The sequence below is a fragment of the Erinaceus europaeus genome, chromosome 1 (assembly GCF_950295315.1).
Source record: "Erinaceus europaeus chromosome 1, mEriEur2.1, whole genome shotgun sequence".
Lineage (NCBI taxonomy): Eukaryota > Metazoa > Chordata > Mammalia > Eulipotyphla > Erinaceidae > Erinaceus > Erinaceus europaeus.
In genome coordinates this window covers 20,074,532-20,099,117 of record NC_080162.1, presented here as the reverse complement: position 1 = coordinate 20,099,117, position 24,586 = coordinate 20,074,532, and the positions used below count along the sequence as shown (strand labels likewise).

The following is a 24,586-nucleotide window of genomic DNA, read 5'->3' as shown; positions in this document are numbered from 1 at the left end:
ATGTTTTATAAAGAGTCGGGATTTGTATTCCTCTTACTATTGAACACAATATTCCCACAGGTAGTGATCACGAGAATTACACTTTAGCCTCAGGTGTTGAAGCGGTGCACTAAGCAATAGACTCTCTAGAATGAGGCCCCAGGTCCTGACTCTAGTTTTACAGATGCCAGAGTGATGCCCTGCTTCTCTTCAATCTCCTTCTCTCATAAATAAATAGGAATAAGGGAGCCGGGCAGTGGCGCAGCGGGTTAAGCGCACGTGGCACAAAGCGCAAGGACCGGCGTAAGGATCCGGGTTCCAGTCCCCGGCTTCCCACCTGCAGGGGAGTCGCTTCACAGGCGGTGAAGCAGGTCTGCAGGTGTCTGTCTTTCTCTCCCCCCCCCACCCCCGTCTTCCCCTCTTCTCTTCATTTCTCGCTCTCCTATCCAACAACAACATCAATAACCACAACAATGTTATGCAACAAAGGCAGCAAAAGGGAAAATAAATATTAAAAAAATAAATAAAAATAAATAGGAATAAAAGGTCGTGTTAAGTTCTACATTGTGATGAATTTTTATATAAAAGGAAAGGGTCTTGAAAATGATAATCTTAGTCCCCCCAATAAAGAAATTTAAAAAATAAAAGGAGTCAGGCGGTAGCGCAGCGGGTTAGCGTACATGGCGCAAAGCGCAGGGACAGGAGGAAGGATCCCGGTCGGGGTCCCCGGCTCCCCACCTGCAGGGGAGTCGCTTCAGAGGCGGTGAAGCAGGTCTGCAGGTGTCTGTCTTTCTCTCCCTCTCTCTTTTTTTCCCTCCTCTCTCCATTTTTCTCTGTCCTATCTAACAACAACGACATCAATAACAACAACAATAAAAAAGGGCAACAAAAGATAAAATAAAGTTTAAAAATAAAATAAAAAGATAATCATCCTATTTAAACTGCACACAATAAAATTAGAATAACCTAGATATATCGTTTCAGTGGAACTTTAAAATATTAGAGTTTATTTTGAAGAACAAAGGTCACAAATATATTTCCTGGGATTGAGAATGTGTGTATCTCTAAATTTCACTTTAGTCATTAACAACTCAGTATCTTCATTTATAAAATGGGCATAACATCTCTATCCTCTATAAAATAGTTTTGAATATAACAAGCCAAGGGCACGGCTACAACTTGCAGATCTTTTTACAGATCGGGGATCAGAGTGAATAAAATTATTACATTCTTATCTCCTTGGTCCCAGTTCTGACTCTCCTGATTAAATTCTACTCAAACCACACTGTCTCCCTTTAGAGGGTGAAATCCTCAGAAGATAGCCCTTGGGAGACGCACAAGGAGGGCAAGGCTTTGTCATCAGCAAGGGATATGAAAAGACAGTAAATTCCCTCCTGGCACATCTAGATAACATGAAAAGATATCTAGAAATTGAGGCTATTTTATTTACTTATTTGGTGGAATGAAGGTATTGCAGACATGCAATTTCATTGCCCTTAAGTCTATTTTTCACTCAGAGGGGGAGAGAAGGACACACTAGTACGAGGGCATGAACAGTGTCATTAAATGAGCTATTTCTCTAGACTTAGGTGACATTTTTCAAATACATATATTTTATTTGTGTTATTTTTAGTCAGAAAGAAATGTGGAGAAAATCAGAAAACTGCTCAGCTCTGATTTATTATTATTATTATTTAATCTTTATTTATTCCCTTTTGTTGCCCTTGTTGCCTTATTGTTGTAGTTATTGTTGATGTCATGTTGTTGTTATTGGATAGGACATCGAGAAATGGAGACAGGAGGGGAAGACAGAGAGAAGGAGAGAAAGACAGACACCTGCTGACCTGCTTCACCGCCTGTGCAGTGACTCCCCTGCAGGTGGGGAGCCGGGGCTCAAACTGGGATCCTTACGCCTGTTCCTGTGCTTTGCACCACCTGCACTTAACCCACTTTGCTACCACCCGACTACCTAGCTCTGACTTATGATGGTACTGGGAATTGAACCTGGGACCTCAGAGCCTGGGCATGAAAGTCTTTTGCATAATCATTGTGATGTCTCTCTAGGCTTTGGTGTCATAATTTAAATACGGCATTTTGTTGTTGCTTTGTTATGGAAACACTGCTCAGCTCTGATTTACGGTGGTTCTGTGGATTGAACCAGGGATTTTGGAGCCTCAGGCTTAAAAGCTGTTGCATAACCATTATGCAGTCTCACCAGCTCTAAATAAGACGTACACATTTCATTGAAATGCTTTTTAAATAGTTTATTTATTGGAAAGAGACAGAGAAATTGATATGAAAGGGACAGGGAGAGAGTGAGAGAAAGACACCTGTAGCACTGCTTCCCAGTGCATAAAGCATTTCCCATTGTATCCACAAGTGGGGGCCAAGGGTTTGAATTTGGATCCTTGTCAACTATCAATTGTTTGCAATACTAGGTATGCCACTGCCAGGCCCCCGAGACTTCCAATACTGATTTTTACAAGTGCTTAACAATTCTAATGTGTTGCCTGGGATGGAATTTACGGTCCCATGAATTCACTCGAGACTGAACCATTTCCTTGAAAGATTGTTTTAATGATTAAGCCTATTTGTGTTCCAAACAGGTTATTTCAGTTTTTAGCATAAACAGCATAAAGCAAAAATAATAATGGGGCTTAAAGCGGCCTAATGAATTTAGTAATTAAATCTATTTAATCTCCCTGTTGTTACACCTATTTTTACATCAAGTAGAAAATACATTTGAATAATTGCATGAAATTTGATTGCCATGTAGTTGAGTGACTAACCTATAAGTACTCAAATTAAACTTTTATGTTTCAAAAATTGAGTTAATTCATTACTATAAGGTCTGCCTGAGAAAATCTCAGAAGACCTTGGTAGGACTTTTTAAGAAATTAATTAATTTATGTATGTATGTATTCCCTTTTTGTCCTTGTTTTATTGTTGCAGTTATTATTGATATCATTGTTGTTGGATAGGACAGAGAGAAATGGAGAGAGGAGAGGAAGACAGAGAGGAGGAGAGAAAGATAGACACCTGCAGACCAGCTTCACTGCTTGTGAAGTGACTAACGCCCCTGCAGGTGGGGAGCCAGGGCTCAAACTGGGATTCTTCCTCTAGTCCTTGCGCTTTGCGCCACATGCGTCTAACTCGCTGCGCTACCGCCCGACTCCCCCCCCCTTTAAAATATTTATTTATTTATTTATTTATTTATTCCCTTTTGTTGACCTTGTTGTTTTATTGTTGTAGTTATTATTGTTGTTGTTATTGATGTCGTTTTTGGATAAAACAGGGAGAAATGGTCTATGGCCATACCACCCTGAACTCGCCCTATATCATCTGATCTCAGAAGGACAGAGAGAAATGGAGAGAGGAGGAGAAGACAGAGAGGAGGAGAGAAAGATAGACACCTGCAGACCTGCCTCACCAACTATGAAGTGACTCCCCCTGCAGATGGGGATCCTTACGTCCATATGCTGGTCCTTGCGCTTTGCATCACTGAGCTACCGCCGCACTCCCTTTGGTAAGATTTCTAAGGTATTGCTATATTTAGATCTTTCAATAAGTTCTAAATCACAGAATACATAAGTACATCAGTTGTTAATAAGTCCTTGACTGCAATTAGCATATTTTTCTATAAAATTCGAATTTATTGATCAGTATGATATTTTAAATGTCAAAGTATATATACATTCTTCACTGGCCAAAATTAAATTTTTTTTTCATTTATGGGCATAATCTTTACATTACAAAGCACAGGGAAAAAAAGTTTTTGTCCTTGAATGAGGTAATAATTACAGACAGCTTTTATATAGGTTAAATATGGTCCATGTGTACAAGTTATATCTTACAACTTACTATGTTGAAAAGAAAAAGAATTATCAGGGTTTTGCAACTGTGTCATTGTACTATTCCTTTTCTTTCTCCCTAGCCTTCTGCCACACCCCCAACCTAGAAGGTAAGAGATAGAGAGGTAGACAGAAATAGAAGGCAAGATAACACACACTAAGGCCTTTCCCATGATGCTATGTGGTGGCATAGAACTTGAACCAGGGTACTGCTGAAGGGTAACAAGTATGTTCTACCACGTGAGCCTTACCCAAGAATCAAATTTTATAAATTAATAAAAGGGGTGGTGGTGGTGAGGTAGCACAGTATGTTAAGCACACGTGGCACGAAGTGCAAGACCCAGAGTAAGCATCCCGGTTCCAGCGCCCCCTCCCCACCTGCAGGGGAGTCGCTTCAGAAGCGGTGAAGCAGGTCTGTAGGTGTCTGTCTTTCTCTCCCTCTCTGTCTTCCCCTCCTCTCTCCATTTGTCTCTGTTCTGTCCAACAACGACATCAACAACAACAATATCGGAAACAACAATAAAAAACAAGGGCAACAAAAGGGGGGGGATTTTTTTAAAAGTGGGGGGAGTAAGGCGGTAGTAGCAGGTTAAGCACACGTGGCTGGAAGCAAGGACCGGAGTAAGGATCCCAGTTTGAGCCCCCAGCTCCCCACCTAAGGGGGGGGGGAGGGGTTGGGGGGGGTCATTTCACAGGTGGTGAAGCAGGTCTGCAGGTGTCTATCTTGCTCTCCCTTTCTCTGTCTTCCCCTCCTCTCTCCATTTCTCTCTGTCCTATCCAACAACGAAGACAACAATAATAACTACAACATAAAACAACAAGGGCAACAAAAGTGAATAAATAAATATTTTTAAAAAAATAACTTTCTTTTCTTTTAATGAGAATGAGAGAAGGCCAGATCAGTGTTCAGCTCTAGTTTATGGTGGTGCTGGGGGTTGAATCTGGGACCTTGGAGCCTCAGGCATGAAAGACTTTTGTATAACCATTATGCTGTCTTCTTTCAGCCCATAAAGTAATGAGGGAATTAAATTTTACCATGAACAAAATAAACATCATTTAGCCTGGAGAGAAATCAGCAATTTCCCCTTGAAAAAAAAAAAAGTTCTAAATTGAGAAGAAATTGCAATCTATCAAAACAAAATCAGAAGATTCCCAGAGTGGACTCCGAGATTGATCAAGTGTGTCAAGTGCCTTTTTTCATATATAGGGTCAAAATGAAGTGGTGAAGAGTTCATTGTATTTATAGATTTTGTTCAAGTGTGAGAGCTATACTCTGCCCTAATCCAGCTTCTAGTCTCAACTCTGACAACATCTTCCCAGACAAAATTTCTAGTCCACCTCCATATTAACTATCAAGCTCAAGCAAAAATAACTAAAGTCATGGATCCCTAGGAACATACCTCAAATAGGCTTCCTAGCTTCTTACAACCCTAAAATCTCTATTCTCTTCTACTCTATTCTTACTTTAAGAATTTCTGTTTATTAAACAGTTTTTCCTACCTTCTAACTTACTGCCTTTCAGATACCAAGTTGCAGATGCTACTATGATTCCGTTCTGAAGTCCCTGGGCAGACAAATTCACCAATCTGTTCCAGAGCCTCATCAATTCAGAGCCCTACCCAACTAGAAAAGGAGAGAAACAGGCTGGGGGTATGAACAGACCTGCCAATGTCCATGTCTAGCAGAGAACCAATTACAGAAGGCAGAACTCCCACCTTCTGCACCCCAAAAAGAATCTTGGCTCATAATTCCAGAGGGGGAGAAATGTTAGGGGAAGACCTATTTCACCAGTACCCAGAGAGAGAAGAGGAAAAAAGGAAGGACACTCAGAAGTAGTGATAGGTCTAGGTGTGACTTAAAAAGGAAGAGAAGGCAGGATCACGGGGGGGGGGGGGGGGGGGGAATGGGCAAAAATATAGATGGATAGATAGATAGGCAGACACTTAATAGAAATAATACTCAACTCATATTTGTGACTTTGGGAGAACCACCACAGTTTCCAATGTAAAGAATGGGACATAGAACTCTGGTGGGAACAGTGTGGAATTATACCCCTCTTATCTCGTGATTTTGTAAATCGATAAGAAATCACTAATTTTAAAAAATCCAAAAATAATTTAATAAAAATTAATATGGACACAGTCTGTATCAAGTGTACAAATAAAGCAAAAATGAAATGCCAAACATAAAAACAAAACAATTCAATTGAGAAGAGACAATTTATGTAAATAATAGGTAATTAGTGAGATATAACCAAATGTATGTTCACACTTACCAAGACAGTCGCAGACTGGTAATTCAGAATCTTTAGTGGTAGACACCAGGTTTTTCATAGGGTTAGTCAAGTAGTTCCTGGCATAATCAGTATAATTCTTCTGTGTACTGCCCACTGGGGAAAATTCTGGTGTTCCAACAACAGATGGACAGACATCTTCTTCTCTTTTGGTAGAAACCACAGTCATTCCACCTGAACATACTACATTTACATTCCTGAGAATTTGTGCTGGATCTGGTAAGGCAGCTTCATGAGAGAAATCGGGTGACGTTGGCAGTCTTTGATGTATGACTTGGTCTTTAACACCCTGCGGGAACTTTGTTTGGTCATTTCCAGCCATCACATTAGCACACTGGTTAGTTGTAGAGGAGGCATGGGATAAAGGATAAGTTTTTTGATTGGCATTCACCGCTAGCTGGACCTGAGAAGTATAAACATTTTCTGCAAATGCCTGTTCATTCAATTCTGCTTTCAACTGGGAAGTAGGGAGAATGTTTAATGGTTCAAACTTGATCGTGTGTTCCTGTGGTAGATCAGCATACTGTCGTTTGAATTTGATCTGAGCAAGTGGAGGAAATGATTTTTTATGTTCCAGTGTTGAACTTTTGGGAATCACTGGTTTCCGTACTTCACTGAAGGAAGGGATTTTCCCGAACAGAACAGGGAACTCATGTGGCCCAAAATGACCAAGTCTTTGAAATTTTGAAGCTATCCAAATATCGTGCATCTTACTATACTCTTGTGACAACTGTTCCAATTTCTTTTGGTCATTTTCTTGGCAACTTTTAATGGGGGGTTTCTTTTTTCGACGGTTTCTTGAAGGTGTAGATTTTGTCTTTTTCTGGGCTGCATTCTTGTGCCTTCTTATCGACGAGCCATGGTTGTTTTGTACATTTGCTGATGGTTTCTGTTGAATTGCGCTCTTATCTGTACTATATTGTTGCTGTACATTAGACGAGCCAAGGTTTGTTGGTATGCTTTCAACTGTTTTGTCCTCTGGTTTCACATAATTAAATTTAATTATTGAAGCTAGTTGTGTTAGCTGTGTTGCAACATCTTCCTCTATTTTACTATGAACTGGATCTTGATATGGTAAATCATCTTTGGAGTCCAACTTTTTACTACTGTTCAGTGCCTGGTCACAAAACCCCGATTTCTTAATTGTTGGTGCTTCCTGAATGGCATTCTTTGAACAGTTATCAAAAGCAATTCTTCCTTGACTGACATTTTTATTGATGCCAATTTTTGATGAATGTGAATTTGGTAGGAGAAGAGATGTTGAATTTGTGGCCTTTGAGCATTCCTGCACTGTTCTGGATGCTTGGTTTGTAGCTAAGCTAGTAGGTAACTTAGGAAAGGTATTTTGGCCATTAAACACCACTGGGCTGCATGAACTTTGTTTTTCCAAAGATGGGCAGTGATGGCGGCTTTGTGGCTCCCCTTGCAAACCTGGGTCCTGAAGGTCTTTTCTGACAGAATAAAGGATAGCTTTACAGCTGCTAAGCAAACTAGCTGTTCTCTGCTGTGTTTCTTCGTCCTTCTCTGACTTTGATGGTGAGGAATTCTCGGATGTTGCTTCTGAGAGCTGTGTCAGAGCTTCTATGGCTACCACTTGTTCCAGTGTTAATCTCCTGTCTTTCATAAGGGAGAGAAGACTTGGTTGAACTGGAGATCCATCTCTTGGGTCTTTACTTGGTATTGTCTCAAGAATTTTTGGTTGATCACATTCATTGTGTATAGTAGTATGACTATTTATGTTGAAGTCTGTAGGATCTAGGAAAGACTTACAGTTAAAGCCAGGTTTTTGGAAGACTAACACATTACTTCTCCCCTTGAGATGATCACAGCTTGAATTTGTAGCAATGGAGCTCATGGCATTGTTTTGGTTCGCAGTGTCTTTCAGCAATTTATACGCATTATTTTCAATCGCCTTGCCAAATTCCTCAATACTGCACTTTTTAATGGACACATTTGCGTCACTTGGTAAACAGTGTACATTTTTAATGCCATTTCTTACAGTTGGTACGTATAATTTTTGAGGTTCCAGGAGGTCAGCAAGTAGGACTTTCTTGGAGTCATCTTCATAGTTTTTCAGCTTTTTAGCTTCTGTCGCAATTGCCCTAAACTCTCCTTTGACATGATCGGGTAAATGTAACTTCTTGTTTTGAGGCCACTTGTCAACTTCAATACCAATCTTAATTTCTTCATTCTTGACTACATTTTCAAAAGGGCATGGGTTCAGTTCCAATCTTTGTTCTTTCCCATGACCACATCTACTGTATTCCATGGATTCTGTTTTGGGGCCATTTACCGGTTTATTGACAAAACTTGCCTGTAAAAAAACAAACAAACAAAAAAACAGGATTATTCCATCTCTTAAATATCAGACAAAAAATTACAACACGGGGCTGGGTGGTGGTGCAGCTGGTTGAGCGCACATGTTACAGTGCACAAGGACCCAGGCTTGATTCCCTGGTCCCCACCTGCAGGGGGAAAGCTTCCCAAGTGGTGAAGCAGGGTTGCGGGTGTCTCTCTGTCTCTCTTCCTCTCTATCACCCCATTCCCTCTCAATTTCTACCTGTCTCTATTCGATAAATAAATAAAGATGATTAAAAAAAAACATTACAAGAACTTTATAATTTAATAGCAGCTAAATACGAAGTCTCTCCAAAACTATTTTTACTTTTTATTTTAAGAGAAGCCTTAAAGACAGAGACAGCAAGAGTGAAAGAGAACACAGTACTGAAGAAGTTGTGAGGGCTGGGTTCAAACTTGGTTTGTGCACATGGCAAAGCAGTGGGTTATCCAAATAAGCTATTTCACCAACACTAAGGGTATCCTTAAAGTACCACTCACAGATATGCAGGAAGAAACAAACGAGGAACATCCATTATCATAACCGTATGCATGCATATAGTTTAGGATGTTACTTTGCTATTCTAAGAAAGGTTTGAAAATATTTTGACGGAACTGTCTTCCTCTTCCCTCTGGATTTCTGACTCTATCCAATAAAAAAGAGAACACATGATAGATAGTGACTGCAGAAAATTAAAGGATGTTCTTTGTAAAAAGGTACAGTAAGGGGAGTCGAGTGGTAGCACAGCAGGTTAAGCGCACGTGGCGCAAAGCGCAAAGACCAGTGTAAGGATCCCAGTTTGAGCCTCCGGCTCCCCACCTGCAGGAAAGTCGCTTCACAGGTGTGAAACAGGTCTGCAGGTACCTGTCTTTCTCTCCCCCTCTCTGCCTTCCCCTCCTGTCTCCATTTCTCTCTGTCCTATCCAACAATGACACCATCAACAACAACAACTACTACTACTACTACTACAAAAATAACAAGGGCAACAGAAGAGAATAAATAAATAAATATTTTTCAAAAAAGGTGCAGTAAGATTACTTGTGAGGTAAACATTTCTAATGGTTTTAAGTCAGAGAAGACTTCCATTTTTGTTGTAATTTATGGAGAATGATGGGTGGTGATGCACCTGGTTGAGCACACATGTTACAATGAGCAAGTACCCGGGTTCGATCCCCCACTCCCACCTGCAGGGGGAAACCTTTGCAAGTCGTAAAGCAGTGTTGGCAGGTATCCAATAAGTAAACATAATACAAAAAAAAGTTTTAAAAACTTAGTACATTTACTTTTTAAAAATGAGAGAGAGAATGTGCCAGGTGTTGAGATTTTAGAGATTTTGAAACGTTGGTTCCAGAATGCTTACACATGTGTTTGAGCACATATCTTACCATGCTCAAAGGTGATAGAGAGGGAGAGAGACAGAGAGACCCCTGCAGCCCTGCTTCACCCCTCACTAAGCTTTCCCCTTGCAGGTGGGGACCAGGGGCTTAAACCTAGGTCCTTGTACATTCTAACATGTGCGCTCAACCAGGTGAGCACCACCCAGTCCCTCACATGATAATACAGAATTTCACATGAGAGAAAGCAGTAAGTCAGTGCCATGTATTGAACTAGGAACCTCAGGGACCCAAGTTGCATTAATCTACCAGTTCCTTTACCCTCAGTAACTGTTTATCTGTTTGTTATAGAGCCATTGCCTCATGGTGAGCAATTTTACCACTCCTGACTGCTTCTTCATTCAGAGAGAGAGAGAGAAAGAAAGAAAGAAAAAAGAAAAAAAAACCAGACCAGAGCTTCCTCTGATATCATAGCTGCTCGTACATGCTGTCTGGACTTGGGCATAGGTCAAACGCATTGCAAGGGACACACCCTAACTAGTGAGCTGTCAGGTCAGTATTTTCTCTCTCTGGAAGTTTACTTATTTGATAGAGGTGGGGGAGGGAGAGAAGGAGAGAGAAAGAGAAAGAGAGAGAGAGAGAGAGAGAACACCAGAACAGCATTCTATCATATGCAGTACTGGGGAACATACTAGCATTTAGTACTTTTGAGTCCGACACTTTGTGTCCCATCCCCAGCCACAATCAAGTATTCTTAACTACTTAATCAGAAATCTGCTTCTGGAGTAGCGCACCTGAATAGAGTGTTGTTTGCACATGTTTAAGCCCAACCCTGCTGCATTGAAAGATAGTCTTCCCCTCCCCTCTCCATTTCTCTCTGTCCTAGCCAATAACAACAACAATAATAATAATTACAACAATAAAAAACAACAAGGGCAACAAAAGGGAATAAATAAATATTTTAAAAAGTGAAAATATTTTTTTAAAAAAAGATAATGCTGTGATTCCTCTTCTCTCTCTCCCTCTTTATTCAGATCTAAAATTTAAAAAATACAATTTTAAAAGAAAAATATGCGTTTCTACCACCTCATTTAAGCTGTCCAAGAATCACCATGGAAATACCAATTGTCAAGAATTCCAAGTATTATGACACTACTACTCACTTTTCTTTCTTTCTTTCTTTCTTTTTAATTTAATTTTTTAGAGAGATGCAGAGAGAGAGAGAGAGAGACAGAGAAAACCTCTACTACTCAATTTTCCAATAACTTTCATGTGATTTTTCTGCCATCACCTCCATCTCCTTCATTGACTTCTTTGTCCAAATATACATGAAGGCCTCCTTTAACTTTTCTCCAGTTTCCCAATTTATCCACATACTTGACGTCAATCTAGACCTAACTGCTGATAACTACAATAAAACTCTCCTAAACTTCAAAATCAGCCAACTGCAAACTGTTGATAGATGCAATCACCAGGCATCAAAACTCAACCACATCTGCATTTTACTTCTTTCCCATACCTACTTTACCCTCCAAATTCCATCTCTTAACACACAAGTCTTCACAGAAACCTCCTATATTCTATATCCAAATTTAACCACTTAAAACCAGTCTGCCATGTTTTACCTAATCTCAAAGCTCCAGTCTGCCTGAGTGCACACACTCAATAAGAACCTGTTATTGGTGGGGAACCATTTCTGAGCCTAATTCTATGTCTTTGACTATTTACTGAACTATTCTAAGAACTGGGTTTAGCTTATACAATGCAGTATTGGCAAAATCTATCATATAGTTATTTCTATTTTCAGTTATTATTTGTATTCTTTTTATAGCCACTTGAGTTATCACAGGGGCTCATTACCTATGTGATGAATCCATCATTCCTGGAACAATTTTTTTCTTCATTAATTTTTCTTTTTATTTGATCTGACAGGAAGAGATGGAGGGAGAGGAAAAGGGAAATATATATGCAGTACTGCTGTACTGAAAATGAAGCTTCCCCTCTGTAGGTGAGAGCTGGGGGCTTGAACTCAGGTCCCTGTGCATGGTAACATGTGTCATTGCCTGGCACTGAAATCATATATTTGGTTATTTTTGTTTTTAATTTTTGTGTTTTATTTATTTATTATTGTATAGAGACAGACAGAGAGAAATTGAGAGGGGGAGACAGAGAGGGAGAGAGAGACAGAAACCTGCAGGCCTGTTTCATCACTCAAGAAACTTTCCCCCTGCTGGTGGGGACCAGGGGCTTGAACCTGGATCCTTATGCACTGTAATGTGTGCGCTTAACCAAGTGCGCCACCATCTGGCCCCCTGAAATCATATATTTGTAAGAAAGCACCAGCCAGTGGAAATATGTCAGTTATAGACTGGGTTTGAGCCCCGGCTCCTGTAGGGATGTGTCATGAGTGGTGAAGCAGGTCAGTAAGTGTCTTTCTCTCCCCCCCCCCCTTCTTAATTTTTTTTTTTTTTAATGACAGAGAGAAAGACACACACACAGAGCTACCAGAGCTTTGCCCAGCTCTGGCTTAAGGTTGTGTTGGGGATTGAATCTGGGACTTTGGAGCCCCAGGCATAAAGTCTCTTGGCATAACCCCAGGCCTCTCTCTCCCTCTATATCTGACTCCTCCCAATTTCTCTCTTTCCTGTAACTAAAATAGAAAGAAGAAAAAAAAAAAGACCACAGGGAGTAGTGCCAACACCAAGCCCCAGTGATAATCCTAGTGAAAAAAAAAAAAAAAATAACAATTTTATGAGAAAAGTTAAAGGAGAATATTTACTTAAGGATAAAGTAAACCACAACACCACTCTGGCATATGCAGTGTCCCAGATGAAACACAGAGTGTCGCAGTGAAAGTTCTGGTCTATATTGGATCTTCTCTCCAGCCACAGGACGTATATTTATTTTTACTGTTATTTTTCCCCCAGAGCACACCTAACTAAGCTCAGGTTTATGGAGGGGCAGGGGACTGAACTAGGGAGTCTGTTTGCATAACCATTAGCCTATATCCCCGAACCATATATTTATTTTTATATTAAGAAAAAAAAATGGGTGAACTAGATTTTCAAAACACATTTCTTTTTGGAGCTGTACAGGAGCCTGGCATGAGTGTAACCCCATTACTCCCAGACCATTTATTTATTTGGGATATTAACAGAAAGAGAGTGAGTGATACCACTGTGCTAGACCTGCCATGGTGCCAAGGTTAGAACACAAACCAGAAACCATGTTCATTGCAAAGCACACACCCTACCAAGCAAGCGATGTTCGGTCTCTGATACTCTATTTCTACTGTATTGGGGAGAGAGCATAAAGATCATGCAGAAAGACTTTTGTGCCTAATCCCAAGGTCCCAGGTTCAATCCCCAGGACCACCATGCTCACATAAGCCAGAATTGAGCAGTGTGCTCATAAAATGTGTGTGTGTGTGTGTGTGTGAGAGAGAGAGAGAGACATGGCTCAGTCGATAAACTAACCATAGGACTCGAGAGCAAGAGATCTCAAGTTTGCTCCCTGACATCACAGGTGTTTGAGAGATTATTGGTTTTTTTTCTCTCTCTCTTATAGATAATAGTAAAAAAATTAATAAATATTTAAAAAGCAGGTGCAGGTATATCTCAAAATATGTGACTGTACCACTCATCTAATTAATTTTAAAAACTGACTTATTGCTGATACTCACGGTCTATGAAAATCATTGTCTGTTACCACGTAGCACATTTTTATCATGATGCCAGATTCTCAAAGGTCAGAGTAAAATGTAATCAAATACCAAAATAAAGCTATATGGATAGGAAAAGGGTTTACTTTGCATTGGTTGTTAAATTTAAAGTATTTAATGGGAAAGAAAATCACTAGCTCAATTATTAGCAACCGTGCCCAAGTTTTCAACAAAAGACAATGCAGTTATTTTAAGAAATTCATTTTAAATGTAAATATCCTATCTGTAGGCTGCAAAGTAAGCACACCTGTCTAAACAATCCACATTGCCCTAAAAGAGTCTAAAAAACCACAGATTCTAACATAGCCACAACCCCATTCCTTAAATCAAAGAGCAGCTGGGTAATGAAGCCAAGGAACCACTAATCCCCAGAATAGAATTCATATTCTTCAGTACAACAAGCAGTTCCTTTATTTTTAAGACTGGAAAATTTTATAGACTATCTCCTGTAACCACAATATACCTGGACAGAGCTATGCCAGTCTCACTAAGAGCATTCATTAGGCAATTTTCAGAAGCACAGTCTTTCGTAAGGTAGCAACTTAATTTTTTTAAATATTTATTTTCCCTTTGTTGCCCTTGTTGTTTTATTATTGTAATTATTGATGTTGTCCTTGTTGGATAGGACAGACAGAAATGGAGAGAGGAGGGGAAGACACAGAGAGAGAGAGACAGAAAGACACCTGCAGACCAGCTTCACTGCCTGTGAAGCGACACCCCTGCAGATGGGGAGCCGGGGGCTTGAACTGGGATCCTTATGCCGGTCCTTATGCTTTGCACCACCTGCGCTTAACCTGCTGCGCTACTGCCCGACTCCTGTAAGGTAGCAACTTTAATTGACAATGTCCTCTAGCCTATTTCCTCATTTCCTATTCCCATAAAACCTGCAAATAACTATTCATCTTTTTTTTTAATAGTTTATTTATTAGTGAGTGGGATAGAAGGAGGGAGATAGAGGGAGGGAGGGAGGGAAGGAGGGGGGGAGAGAGAGAGAGAGTGATACAGAGAGAGACAGAGAGAGAGAACTATATATCACTCTGGTACATGTTCTGCCGAGGATCAAACTCAGGAAGTCATGCTTGAGAGTCCAATGCTTATCAACTAGAGAGAGAGAAAAAGAAAGGAAAAATGGGGGGCCAGGTGGTGGTACACCTGGTTGAGTGACATGTTACAGTGTGAAACGACCCAGGTTCAAGACCCTAGCCCCCACCTGCAGGGGGAAAGCTTTGCGAGTGGTGAAGCAGGGCTGCAGGTGTCTCTCTGTCTATCTCCTCCTTCCCTCTCAATTTCTGGCTGTTTCTATCCAATAAATAAAGATAATTTTTTTTTAAATACCTTAAATAAAAAGAAAGGAAAAATGGGGCAGAAGGTGAACACCTTTTAGAATGCACGTGAAAGGACAGGGTTAAAAAAAACTTCAATTCTGAAAAAAGCTCTCATGCCTAAGGTCCCAGGCTCAATACCAAGTACCATCATGAGCTAGAGCAGAGCAGCACTCTGGGGTTGTTGGCTTCAGCACTCCCCAACCTGACCTCCAAGTCTTTTTCTCTGTATTTCTCACATTAAAAAGAAGTACAACATGTCATATATTATTATTCTTAAAAAGAAGTACGACATATCATACATTATTCATTGTGGTTGAAAATAAAACTCTGGCTAAATTTCTCTCCCCCTCTCTGTCTTCCCCTCCTCTCTTCATTTCTCTCTGTCCTATTCAACAACAATGATATCAATAGCAACAACAACTATAACAATAAAACAACAAGGGCAACAAAAGGGAATAAATAAATAAAATAAATATTTTTAAAAAACTATTGTATTTACTGTCAAATGTAAAACAATTCCCGATAAAGAAATTTTAAAAGAGAGAGAGAGGGGGGGGGATGGGGAGTTGGTCAGTAGTGCAACAGGTTAAGCTCAAGTGGCGCAGAGCACAAGGACCGACATAACTATTTCAAGCCCCAGGCTCCCCATCTGCAGGCGAGTCCCTTCACAGGTGGTGAAGTAGATCTGCAGGTGTCCATCTTTCTCTCCCCCTCTCTGTCTTCCCCTCCTCTCTCCATTTCTTTCTGTCCTAACAACGAAGACATAAATAACAACAATAATTACAACAACAACAACAAAAAAAAAAGCGAGGGCAACGAAAGGGAAAATAAATAAATATAAGATGAAAAGATAGAGAGGGTGGAGGGGAGGGAGATAGGCACTTGCAGACCTGCTTCACCTCTTCTGAAACTTCTCCCCAGCAGGTGGGGAATGCAGGCTCAACCTAGGGCCTTGCACACAGTAACAGGTGCCCAACAGAGTATGCCAGCACCACAACTCCCAATTCCTTTCTTTCTCTCTCTCTCTCTCTCTCTCTCCCTCCCTTTTTTTCTTTCCCTCTCTCTCTCTCTCTCCCTTTCTTTCTCTCTCTCTCCCTTTCTTTCTTTCTTTCTTTCTCTCTCTCTCCCTTTCTTTCTTTCTTTCTTTCTCTCTCCCTTTCTTTCTCTCTCCCTTTCTTTCTTTCTTTCTTTCTTTCTTTCTTTCTTTCTTTCTTTCTTTCTTTCTTTCTTTCTGCCTCCAGGGTTATCGCTGGGGCTCCGGGCCTGTATTACGAACCTGCTGCTCCCAGAGGTCATTCCCCCTACATTTTGTTACCCACTCCTCCTAGAAGTCATTCCCCCTACATTTTGTTGCCCTTGTTGTTGTTGTGGCTGATGCTAGATAGGACAGAGAAAAATTGAGAGAGAGTGGGAAGGCAGAGAGGATGAAAGACAGACCCCTGCAGACCTGCTTCACTGCCAGTGGAGTGACCCCCCCCTGCAGATGGGGAGCCAGGGGGGCTCCAACCGGGATCCTTATGCCAGTCCTTGTGCTTTGCACCATGTGTGCTTAACCCGCTGCGCTACCACCTGGCCCTCACCCCCACCCCACCCCACCCCCATTTAATTTCCTATGTACTGAAAGAGAGATATATATAAACAGAAAGATAAAGAGAGACCAGAACACTGCTCAGTTCTGGATTATGGTGGTTCTGGGAACAGAACCTGGGACTTGAGGGCTGGGCAGTAGTGCAGCTTGTTAAATGCACATGGCAAGAAGCCAAGACCAGTGTAAGGATCCAGGTTCTGCCCTCAGGTTCCCCACCTACAGGGGGGTCACTTCACAGGTGGTGAAGCAGGTCTGCAGGTGTATCTCTTTCTCTCCCCCATTCTGTCTTCCTCTCTTCTCTGGATTTCTCAGTTCTACCCAACAAAAAAGACAGCAATAACAACAAAGATGGGCAACAAAAGGGAAGAAATAGCCTCCAGGAGCAGTGGATTCGTAGTGCAGGAACCGAGCCCCAACAATAACCCTGGAGGCAAAATAAAAACCTGGGACTTGTGAACCTTAGGCATCAAAGTCTTGTGCATGATTATTATGCTATCTCTCCAGCCGAGTACCCAGCTCCTTGTTCACTGTAATGTTTCCATTCTACCAGGTGCTTGACCACCCAGCCCCCAATATAAAACACTTCTATATGTATATTCTTGTTTAACAATAAAAATATTTAAATATACAGAAGGATATTCCTTGAGAAGAACAAATAAAATTAGAGCTAAAGAACAGATAATTAAAACAAGTGTTTGGATTCATATCATTGGAGATACAACACAGTCACATGTGTTATCAAGGTATCTTGCATTTCATAGTGCAAAGTGCCACATATAAAAATAAAAGACAGGGAACCAATGTAAAAACACTGTGGTGAAAGGGAGGGTGGCCATTGGGCTTCCCGGCACAGCGGGGGGTGGGGGGGCAGGTGGGGGGTGGGGATGGGACACAGTCTTTTGGTGGTGGGAGTGGTGTTTATGTACAATCCTATTAAAGTGTAAACATTATATAAACCACTAATTAATGAGATGGGAAAAATTGATCATATGTCTAGAACTTCTTAAAACACAGAGTCTTTTTAACACATAGGCTGAGTCTTTGATATATTGACTCTCTCAAAAGCCTAGACCAGGGAGAACAGAAGCAACCGGTAGCACAGCTATATACAAGATGCTGGGTATTATACCCCAAACCCTAACAAAGGGACTTTACAAAGTTAACCCAATTACCAAATAATGTGATGATAACAATAACTATCCATTGTCTTCTTGAACCCTAAGACAACAGGAACCTCAGATTTCCACTATAGAGCCTATATTTCCCCCAGTCCTGGAACCTTAGGGTGGAGCCCACTTTTCTGCATGCTGCTCTCAATTCAAATCAAATAATATTGCATCTGCAGATCGCAACCTACTCAACGCAACAAGTGCCAACTCAGCATGCTTCACTTCAGACTGTGTCTAGAGACTTCAGGTGTGGAATGACAACCTTTCAGCTTCATTACTCGGGTAAGACCTTTCCTTTCATAGTATTCTCTAATTCCATTCCAGGTGTTTCACTTCCTAACAAAGTCCCAAAACCTAGATATAGAGCAGGTCTCCTGAGATAGAGCATATGTTCACACGTATCCATAAACTAGGGCAAAAGTACACAAGAGTCTGCAGGGAGTACCCCCAACACTTCATCTGCTCTATTCCAGCCTTTAGGTCCATAACTGTTCAACAATTTGTTTGGCTTTTTATGTTAACTCTCTTTTCAGCCACCAGGTTCCTCAGAGCCCTAACCTACAAGGGAAAGAGAGAGGCAGACTGGGAGTATGGATCGACCAGTCAATGCCCATGTTCAGCAGGGAAGCAATTACAGAAGCCAGACCTTCCACCCTCTGCATCCCACAAAGACCCGGGATCCATACTCCCGGAGGGATAGAGAATGGGAAGGCTATCAGGGGAGGGGATGGGATATGGAGATCGGGTTATGGGAATTGTACCCTTCTTACTCTATGGTTTTGTTAATGTATCCTTTATTTAAAAAAAAAAAGAATCCACTGCAATAAATAAATAAATAAATAAATGAATAAATAAAAATAAAAGCATAGGGGGCTGGGTGGTGGTGCCCCTGCTTGAGCTCACATGTTGCAATGTACAAGGACCCAGATTTGAGCCCCCTGTCCTCACTTGCAGAGGGAAAGGTTCACGAGTGGTAAAGCAGTGCTGCAGGTGTCTCTCTGTCTCTCTATCTCCCCCTTCCCTGTCAGTTTCTGGCTGTCTCTATCCAATAAATAAAAAAATATTTTTAAAAAATTGTTAATTAAATCATTAATAAATACTCAAATTTACATCCGATTACATCTATAAAGGTGAGAACACCACATGTTGCCTGTTCCTACCAGTATCCCCTTGACAGCAATAAAAAAATTCAAATCCGACTATAAACCATTAATCCCCCCTAATAAAATTTTTTTTTTTTAATTCAACTCTGAAACTGTAATATAGTTTGACTCCTGAATAATATCTTAAATATAAAGGAATAATTCCAATAAAGAAAAATAAGGTTGGGGGTCAGACAGGAGATCACCCGGTTAAACACACAGATCACCATGTGCAAGGACCTGGGCTTAAGCTGCCACTCCGCACTGCATGGGGCTGCTTCACCAGTATCTATCTTTCTCTCTCCAATCTCTCTCTATCTCCCCTCACCTCTCAGTTTCTGTCAACCTTGTCAAATAAAATAGAAAGAAAAAAAAAAGGCTGCAGGAAGTGGATAATTCCGTAGTGACTGAGAGACAACTTAGCTACAGAGCTGGTGATGAGAGAGAGAGAAAGAGAGAGAGAGAGAGGAACAAAAGAATAAAAACACAACTCGGAAAAAAGGACAAAATTTAGAATCACACAGGTCTCAAAAGATTTGATACTTACTGAAACAGAAAATCATCCAACTGTTATGTCAAACAACTGAGGATGAACATCTAAACTACCAAAGACCAGTGTTAGGCTTTCAGTAGGAAATGGTTTTCCAAACTGTGAACACTGGTTTTGTGTTTTCTCACCTCCCTTTTATGAATCACACATTACAAGCAGATTCTAAAGAACCTCTATTTTGCACTTTTCTGAAAGCTGTAGGTGGACTTTTGTGCCTTGTTGTAAAATCATTTTAATACCGCTAACAAATGAGACAACAACCAAAGAATCTAGTACTAGTTTTGAAAACACAAGGCTCTGTGCAGGAAGAAGTCCCAGCAGATGTTACACATTTGGACATTAATAATGAAGTAATTCCTACAAGGTCTCTTGGAATTTTACTTGCAAAACTGATTCAAATACATCAGCTTGGGAAAAAGCAATCAGAGGAACTAAAAGCTGGATTAAAAATGGTAAACAATGACAGAATGAGTTGTCCTTGCCACATACAAACTCAAAAATGACCCATATTAAAAGCTACTTAAAGGGGGGAAAAATTCTGGGGACCTAATCAGGGAGTCCTGAGATTCCCAAAGAGACATACATGATGAGCCTAGACTGTGAATAAATCTCTCTCTCCATTTTTACTGGTCATTTCTATCAGGAACAACACAATAGACCCATTTGTGGGCCCCCATAGGGCCTTGCCCTCAACTTGGATCAACAATGGTAGAGAATGTTTCATCTGGTTAAAAAATTTAAAAACAATTTAAAAAGGTAAAAAATAAATAAAAATAAATAAAAACATAACAACAAAGATAAACAACAAGGCCAACAAAAGGGAAAAATGGCCTCCAGGAGCACTGGATTCAAGTGCAGGCACTGAGGTGAGCAATAACCCTACAAGCAAAAGAGAAAAAAGTGTGGGAATCGGGCAGTAGCAAAGTGGGTTAAGGGGAGTCGGGTTAAGGGGAGTTGATTCACAGGCGGTGAAGCAGATCTGCAGGAGTCTGTCTTTCTCTCCCCCTCTGTCTTCCCCTCCTCTCTCCATTTCTCTCTATCCTATCCAACAACAACATCAATAATAAGTACAACAATAAAACAAGGGAAACAAAAGGGAATAATTAAATATAAAAACTTTTTTTAAGTGTATTTTGTACAACAAAATGACTACAGCAGCAAATGCAATAGTCTTCTATATATAGTATCAAAAGTTATAGGGGCCAGACGGTGTTGTACCTGGTTAACTGTACATATTACAGTGAGCAAGGACCTATACTCAAACCCTGGTCACCACCTGCAGGGGTAAAGAATCATGAGTGGTTAGACAGGGCTGCAGGTGTCTATTTGTGACTTTCCCCTCTCAATTTCCCTCTGCATCTATTCAGTAATAGATAAATAATAAAAACAAAAACATTTAAAAAAAATTTAAAGAAATCACCTTGAGCTAAACATATTTATTTCAAAGAAGTAGGAATGCAGCTACATGAAAGTGGCAACTTCTTTCAGGCCTAGGGTTTTTTTGTTTTTTTTTAAGAATATTTACATTTGTCATTTGCCTACAGTGTTGGCTGAATTTTATTATTCATGTGACAAGATAAACCAGAGCTAAATGGCTCTGATATGAAATCCTAACTACACTAGCTTAGTAGTTAAGTAAGTTATGAAGTGGCCATCTGTGTTTTCTGGTTAAGCCGATGAGAGAATCTCAAGGTTAAATGAGGTCTTCAAGGGTATGGAGTCCATCTTATGCCAAATATAAACTACCTCTGCACTAACTCTACTAATGATTCATAAACCTTTGCTTAATTACCCACCTTACCTTGATTCTTTCTGCTTCCCAAGAAGCAGTCTTTAACTCTTAGAATCTAGCATGGCAAATTTTTCTTAACTCTTTAATTACCAGGTTTATAGGTTATAGTACACAAATATAATAGTGTTGGGGGCTGGGATATAGTCCACCAGATACAGGGCATAGTGCCATCCACAAGGACCAGAGTTCAATCCTCTACTCAGGACATAGAAGCACCAGCACAGGGAAAGCCATGGAACTGTGCTGTTGTGTCTCTCCTATTTTGAACAGTTTCACAACCTCTATGGAAAAACAGAAGGGAAGGGTGGCGGGCCACCTGGTTGAGCGCACATGTTACAATAAGCAAGGACCCAGGTTCGAGCCCCCAGTTCCCACCTGCAGGGGGAAAGCTTGACAAGTGGTGAAGCAGTACTGCAGGTATCTCTCTGTCTCTTACCCTCTCTATCCCTCCCTTCCCTCTCAATTTCTGTCTCTATCCAATAAATAAATAAAGATAATAAAAAATGTAAAGAAAGGAAGAGAAAAGGAAAGAGAGAAGGATAGAAGGCGTCTCCAGGAAGCATTGGTTCATGCAGGGATCAAGCCCGAGCAATAAACTATGGAGGTGGTCCGGGAGATGGCTCAGTGGAAAGATACTGGACTCTCAAGCATGAAGTCCCAAAGTTCAATCCCCAGCAGCACATACACCAGAGTGATGTCTGGTTCTTTCTCTCTCTCTTCCTATCTTCCTCACTAATAAATAAATAAAATCTTAAAAAAAAAAAAAGCTATGGAGTAGAGTAGGTGGGAGAGATAGCATAATGGTTACGCAACAAGATTCTCATGCTTACAGCTTTGTTGTCCCAGGTTCAATCCCCAGTACCACAATGAGCCAGAGTTAAGAAGTGCTCTAGTGAAAAAAGAAACAACAGTGGTCTGGGAGGTAGCTCAGGGGTAAAACATTGGATTCTCAGGCATGAGGTCTTGAGTTCAATCCCCAGCAGCACATGTACCAGAGTGATGTTTGGTTCTTTCTCCTATCTTTCTTATTAATAAATAAATAAGGAAGTCGGGTGGTAGCACAGCAGGTTAAGCACACGTGGCTGAAATCAAAAGGACCGAGATAAGGATCCCAGTTCGAGCCCCCGGCTCCCCACCTTCAGGAGACTCGCTTGCTTCACAAGCAGTGGGGCAGGTCTGCAGGTGTCTGTCATTCTCACCCCCTCTCTGTCTTCCCCTCCTCTCTCCATTTCTCTCTGTCCTATCCAACAACAATGGCATCAATAATAACAATAATAACTACAAAAATAAAACAAGGGCAACAAAAATAAATATAAAAAATTTTAAATAAATAAATTCTAAAACTAAAAATTAAAAAAAAGAAAGAACAAAACACAAAAAAAAGCGGAAAAATTTTCAGCCTAGAGTAGTGAAACCTTGATGATAACAAAAATAATGTAATAAAAATTAATAAAACATAAAAATTATGAAAGGTAAGAATAACTTATAGAAAGCAACCAGAAGGACAGAAATCACTAAAGTTAGGGCAGAAATAAATAGCATTGAGAACAGGAAAACCATACAAAAGATCAACGAAAGTAAATGTTGGTTCTTCGAAAGAGTAAACAAAATGGACAAACCTTTAGCCAGACTCACAAAACAAAAAAGGGAGAAGACCCAAATAAATCGGATAGTAAATGAAAGAGGAGATATCACAACAGACACTGCAGAAATTCAACATATCATGCGAGGCTTCTATGAACAACTATATGCCACCAAGCTAGAGAACCTGGAAGAAATGAATGATTTCCTAGATACCTACCAACTTCCAAAACTAAGTAAAGAGGAAGTGGATAACATGAACAGGCCCATCACAGCTAATGAAATTGAAACAGTTATCAAAAATCTCCCCAAAAATAAAAGTCCTGGACCAGATGGTTTTACAAATGAATTCTACAAAACTTTCAAAGAAGAACTAATACCTCTACTTTTAAAAGTCTTCCAGAAGATTGAAGACACTGGAATACTCCCTGCCAGCTTCTATGAAGCCAACATCACCCTGATACCAAAAGCAGACAGGGACACAACCAAAAAAGAAAACTACAGACCAATATCTCTAATGAACATAGATGCGAAAATATTGAACAAAATTCTAGCCAACCGGATATAGCAGTATATCAAAAAGATTGTTCATCATGACCAAGTGGGGTTTATCCCAGGCATGCAAGGTTGGTTTAATATAAGTAAATCAATCAATGTGATCCACCACATCAACAAAAGCAAGACCAAAAACCACATGGTCATATCAATAGATGCAGAGAAAGCCTTGACAAAATACAACATCCCTTTATGATCAAAACACTACAAAAAATGGGAATAGATGGAAAATTCCTGAAGATAGTGGAGTCTCTATATAGCAAACCTACAGCCAACATCATACTCAATGGTGAAAAACTGGAAGCATTTCCCCTCAGATCAGGTACTAGACAGGGCTGCCCACTATCACCATTACTATTCAACATAGTGTTGGAAGTTCTTGCCATAGCAATCAGGCAGGAGCAAGGAATTCAAGGGATACAGATTGGAAGAGAAGAAGTCAAACTCTCCTTATTTGCAGATGACATGATAGTATACATGGAAAAACCTAAGGAATCCAGCAAGAAGCTTTTGGAAATCATCAGGCAATACAGTAAGGTGTCAGGCTATAAAATTAACATTCAAAAGTCAGTGGCATTCCTCTATGCAAACACTAAGTTAGAAGAAATTGAAATCCAGAAATCAGTTCCTTTTTCTATAGCAACAAAAACAATAAAATATCTAGGAGTAAACCTAACCAAAGAAGTGAAAGACTTGTATACTGAAAATTATGAGTCACTACTCAAAGAAATTGAAAAAGACACAAAGAAGTGGAAAGATATTCCATGTTCATGGGTTGGGTTGGAAGAATTAACATCATCAGAATGAATATATTACCCAGAGCCATCTACAAATTTAATGCTATCCCCATCAAGATCCCAAGCACATTTTTTAGGAGAATAGAATAAATGCTACAAATGTTTATCTGGAACCAGAAAAGACCTAGAATTGCCAAAACAATCTTGAGAAAAAAGAACAGAACCGGAGGCATCACACTCCCAGATCTCAAACTGTATTATAGGGCCATTGTCATCAAAACTGCTTGGTACTGGAACATGAACAGACACACTGACCAGTGGAATAGAATTGAGAGCCCAGAAATGAGGCCCCACACGTATGGACATCTAATTTTTGACAAAGGGGCCCAGACTATTCAATGAGGAAAGCAGAGTCTCTTCAACAAATGGTGTTGGAAACAATGGGTTGAAACATGCAGAAGAATGAAACTGAATCACTGTATTTCACCAAATACAAAAGTAAATTCCAAGTGGATCAAGGACTTGGATGTTAGACCACAAACTATCAGATACTTAGAGGAAAATATTGGCAGAACTTTTTTCCGCATAAATTTTAAAGACATTTTCAATGAAATGAATCCAATTACAAGGA

At 40.2% G+C, this 24,586-nt stretch overlaps 1 protein-coding gene across 4 annotated transcripts in view; it reads right to left on the bottom strand.

Moving 5' to 3' along the window:
• The window catches only part of TET1 (tet methylcytosine dioxygenase 1), a 115,493-nt gene that overhangs the window by 41,530 nt on the left and 49,377 nt on the right, over nt 1-24,586 (bottom strand). For all 4 annotated transcript variants that reach the window (XM_016188598.2, XM_060196037.1, XM_060196208.1 and 1 more), the window contains one exon: nt 6,106-8,437. In XM_016188598.2, coding sequence (XP_016044084.1) covers nt 6,106-8,437 — 2,332 coding nt within the window. The remainder of the gene's footprint in view (nt 1-6,105; nt 8,438-24,586) is intronic.